Source organism: Myotis lucifugus, unplaced genomic scaffold, assembly GCF_000147115.1.
Source record: "Myotis lucifugus unplaced genomic scaffold, Myoluc2.0 scaffold_325, whole genome shotgun sequence".
NCBI classification, from domain to species: Eukaryota; Metazoa; Chordata; class Mammalia; order Chiroptera; family Vespertilionidae; genus Myotis; species Myotis lucifugus.
Window position 1 is genome coordinate 774,842 of NW_005871373.1, and position 4,284 is coordinate 779,125.

The window sequence follows — 4,284 nt, forward strand, 5'->3', positions numbered from 1 at the left end:
CAGGTGCAGTGGGGCTGGGATGAGCAGGAGCGGAGTGGTGCCTGGCCTGGCTCGGGCTCCTCCCCGGCAGCCTGCGGCTTCCCGCACTGCTATGTCCCCTAAGGGTGAGGCTGAGGGACCCCACCAGTGTACAAATCCATGCCATCGATCTCTAGTTAGTTAATAAAATTACATAGGTTTCAGGTATACAATTCTACAACACATCATCTGTGTATTGTATTGTGTGTTCACCACCGCAAGTCAAGTCCCCTTCCATCACCCTTTGTCCCCTTTTACCCTTTTCTAACTCCCCCTCTTCCCTCTGGCAATCACTATACTGTTGTCTGTGTCCATGAGTTTTTATTTTATTTTATTTTTCTTTGCTTAATCCCTTCACCCTTCTCACCCAGCCCCCAAACCCATCCTCCGATAGCTGTCAGTTTGTTCTCTGTATCCATGAATCTGTCATCACTTTGTTGGTTACTTGATTTTGTTCATTAAATTCCACATATAAGTGAAATCATTTAGTGCTTGTCTTTCTCTGACTGGCTATTTTCACTTAGCATAATACTCTCCAGGTCCATCCATGCTGTAGCAAAGGTAAGATTTCCTTCTTTTTTACTGCTGAGTAGTATTCCACTGTGTAAATGTACCACAGCTTTTTTATCCACTCATGTACTGATGGGTACTTGGGCTGCTTCCAAATCTTGGTTATTGTAAATAGTGCTTCAGTGAACATAGGGGTGCACATATTCTTTTGAATTAGGATTTTGAGTTTCTTTGGACATATTCCCAGAAGTGGAATTGCTAGGGTCATAAGGTAGCTCCATTTTTTATTTTTCTCAGGTAACTGCATACTATTTTCCATAGTGGCTGCACCAATCTGTGTCCCCAATCCAATAAAAAAAAATGGGCAAAGGACCAGAATAGACACCTTTCCAAAGAAAACATACAGCTAGCCAATAGATGTGTTCAAATTACTAATCATCAGGTAAATGAAAATTAAAACCACAATAAGATATCACCTTAAACCTGTCAGAATGGCTACCATCAATAAATCAACAAACAAGTATTGGCGAGGATGTGGAGAAAAGGGAACTATTGGTGGGAATGCGCTGTTGGTGGGAATGTAGACTGGTGCAGCCACTGTGGAAAGCAGTATGGAGTTTCCTCAAAAAATTAAAAATGGAACTGTCTTATGACTCAGCAATTCCACTTCTAGTAGAACTGATAAATGAATTCAGTAAAGTACCTGGATACAAAATAAATATCCAGAAATCAGTTGCATTTTTATACACCAATAACGTATTATAAAAAGTTAATCTAAAAAAATTTCATTTACAATTGCTTAAAAAATGCCTAAGAATAAATATAACAAAGAATGTAAAAGACCTATACTTGGAAAATTATAGGACACTTAAGAAAAAAATTGAAGAAGATACAAATAAGTGGAAGCATCTACTGTCCTCATGGATAGGAAGAATTAATGTCATTAAAATGTCCATACCACCCAAAGCAATCTATAGATTCAACACAATTACTATCAAGATACCACTGGCATTATTCCACAGAACTAGAGCAAATATTCAAATAATTTATATAGAAACACAAAAGACCCCAAATAGCCACAGCAATCTTGATAAAGAAGAACAAAATAGGAGAAATCATGCTACCTGATATCAAACTATACTACAAGGCCATAGTCATCAAAACAGCATGGCACTGGCATAGAAACAGATATATAAATCAATAGAACCAAACAGAAAGACCAGAAGTAAACCCAGGATGTTATATCAATTAATATTTGACTGAGGAGGCAAAAACATACAATGGGGTAAAGATAGTCTATTCAATAAATGGTGTGGGGAAAATTGGACAAATATGTGCAAAAAACCCCAAACTAGACTATTTTATACCATATAAAAGAATAAACTCGGAATGGATTAAAGACTTTAATGTTAGACGAAAAACCATAAATATCCTAGAAGAAAACATAGGTAGTAAAATCATGGACATTTATCATAGCAATATTTTTTCTCATATATCGCCTCAGGCAATAGAAACAAAAGAAAACAAACAAATAGGACTACATCAAACTAAAAAGTTTTTGCACAGCAAAGGAAACCATCAACAAAATGAAAAGACAACCCACTGAATGGGAGAACATCTGATTAATTTCCAGAATTTATACGGAACTTATAAATTAGAAGGCAGTATATCTTTATGCTGTAACCAATCATCAACATATATATTTTAATTTTAAAGATGAATATATATTCTTTTACATTAGTGTTTTCATCTCTTTCTTGTCTGGTACTTAATGTTGGCTTTTATTTTCATGGCCATATTTAAATTTAGCTCTAGTTATCTGTGTTATAATAATATAACAATATTAGTCAGAAAGACCTGAGCATAAAATTACTATGTTTGCACATGCTGAAAACTGGGTTAATAGTACCTATTTTATCAGTTTATTACATAATGAAAGAAATAATGTGTTACAGTGCTTATCCAAAACCAGGCATCAGTAAAGATGGGTAAATGTTAGAATCAATTCCACCAGGCAGGGATCTTTGACTCTTATGCTCACAAGCTCCTAATACAGTGCCTGGCACACGCAAGTTCTCAGCACCTCCATGTCAGCTGTTGCCTTGTCCTGACTCCTACTCTATATCCCTCATCTCAGTGCTTTGACAATTAAACACAATAGAGCTGCATATAAAGTACATAACAAAGAGTCTGACACAAAGAAGGTGATTTAGCTAGAATTATACTTTTAGAGGCATCATTAGGCAAACGATTGGTGAGTGCTCTTGGGAAAACATCTTCAGCAAGGCTAATGGTCTTTCCTTCTGTCCTGCAGGCATCCTGTTTTCCCTGGTGGTGATACTGTACGTCATCTGGGTCCAGGCAGTGGCTGACATGGAAAGCTACACAAACATGAGAATGAAAGACTGCTTGGATTTCACGCCTTCTGTCCTGTATGGCTGGTCATTTTTCCTGGCCCCAGCAGGGGTGTTCTTTTCTTTGCTCTCTGGGTTACTATTCCTAGTTGTTGGGCGACATATTCAGCTACACCACTAACCACACTGTTGCCACTGGCGTTTTCTTGAGAAGTTTGAAAACAGCATATTTTATTGTTATTTGCTCCAGTGATCCTAGCAGGGAATTAGTTGATGTAACTTTTTAGTTGCTATTTGAATTAGCCATTTCACTTGTGATTTTCTCTAATAAGAAGGTTCTGGAATCTCTCCGGACCCCAACATATTTTCATCTTTTAAGTGCGACCCAGAACCTGGTTCTTCAGGGAGCAGGTAACAAGGCCTCCTTCATTGCACTTGCCAGAGTTCACGCAGGTTGCAAACATTAAAGGCAGAACAGCAGCAGCATAATACCATGCTCTGGGGCAATCAAGATTTGACTCGAAGCCTTCTTCTTGGCATTCACTTCTGTTGCTACTTAAAAACATCTTTGGAAATTGATTAAGAATGAAAAACAAGTATCAGAGAATTTACTCCATTTCTTCTCCACACATGTACATATCCATGTCTACGTTCACTGACTCCTTTGAGCAAGTTATTCATTATTTAAAAATAGATAGCAGTTGTTCTTGTAGCAGGAGCCACACAAACGTATCAGTTATAATAATAATTATATAATTACAATAAAAGGCCATGCAAAACCGAGAACGTCCACTTCCCCGTGTTCTCATCAGCAGTCGTTTGGTCACATGACTTTAGAATGTAACTGCGCATGCTTACATAACCTTGAGCTATATTTAAAAGTAGCAAATCTGTACACCAAAATACATATAATGCAGATCGGATTTTCAGAACTTAAAGTGGGTTAATTGTATATTTAATAGGGTTGAAAATACACAAAAACCAAGAACCTTAGCTTACTACATAATTCTTTTTGATATTTAAAAATTCCCATTTAAAATTATATTGTTAATATGTTTAGTTTATGAAAATTTATTGATGAAATGTGCTTTTAATATGCACAAAATACTTCTATATGAGGATGATAATCGATTCACTTTATTAAAGACTATGAAACTGTAATTTTTCCAAGATTGTATGGGTTGTAGTTCTTCTGATCATTTGATTCCTTAGTTATTGTTCCTCAGATTTTTCATCTTTACAACAACTATTTTAACACTTACAAATTTTCTATTTGCTTTAATGTCTTTGAAGAGTGGGAGGGGTGGAGTGGGAGGGGATGATCCTGTATTATTGCCGAGCATAGACATTTTGCATATCAAAGATGCCTGGTACAGATTGTGAATGAAATCAAACCCATCTG

At 36.6% G+C, this 4,284-nt stretch overlaps 1 protein-coding gene across 2 annotated transcripts in view; it reads left to right on the forward strand.

Annotated features, from left to right (window-relative positions):
- Positions 1–3,665, forward strand: part of TMEM182 (transmembrane protein 182) — a 60,886-nt gene extending 57,221 nt beyond the window's left edge. For both annotated transcript variants that reach the window (XM_006100691.3, XM_023764276.1), the window contains one exon: positions 2,843–3,665. In XM_006100691.3, the coding sequence (XP_006100753.1) occupies positions 2,843–3,063 (221 nt within the window). In that variant the 3' untranslated portion in view covers positions 3,064–3,665. The remainder of the gene's footprint in view (positions 1–2,842) is intronic.
- Positions 3,666–4,284: the final 619 nt, after the last annotated feature.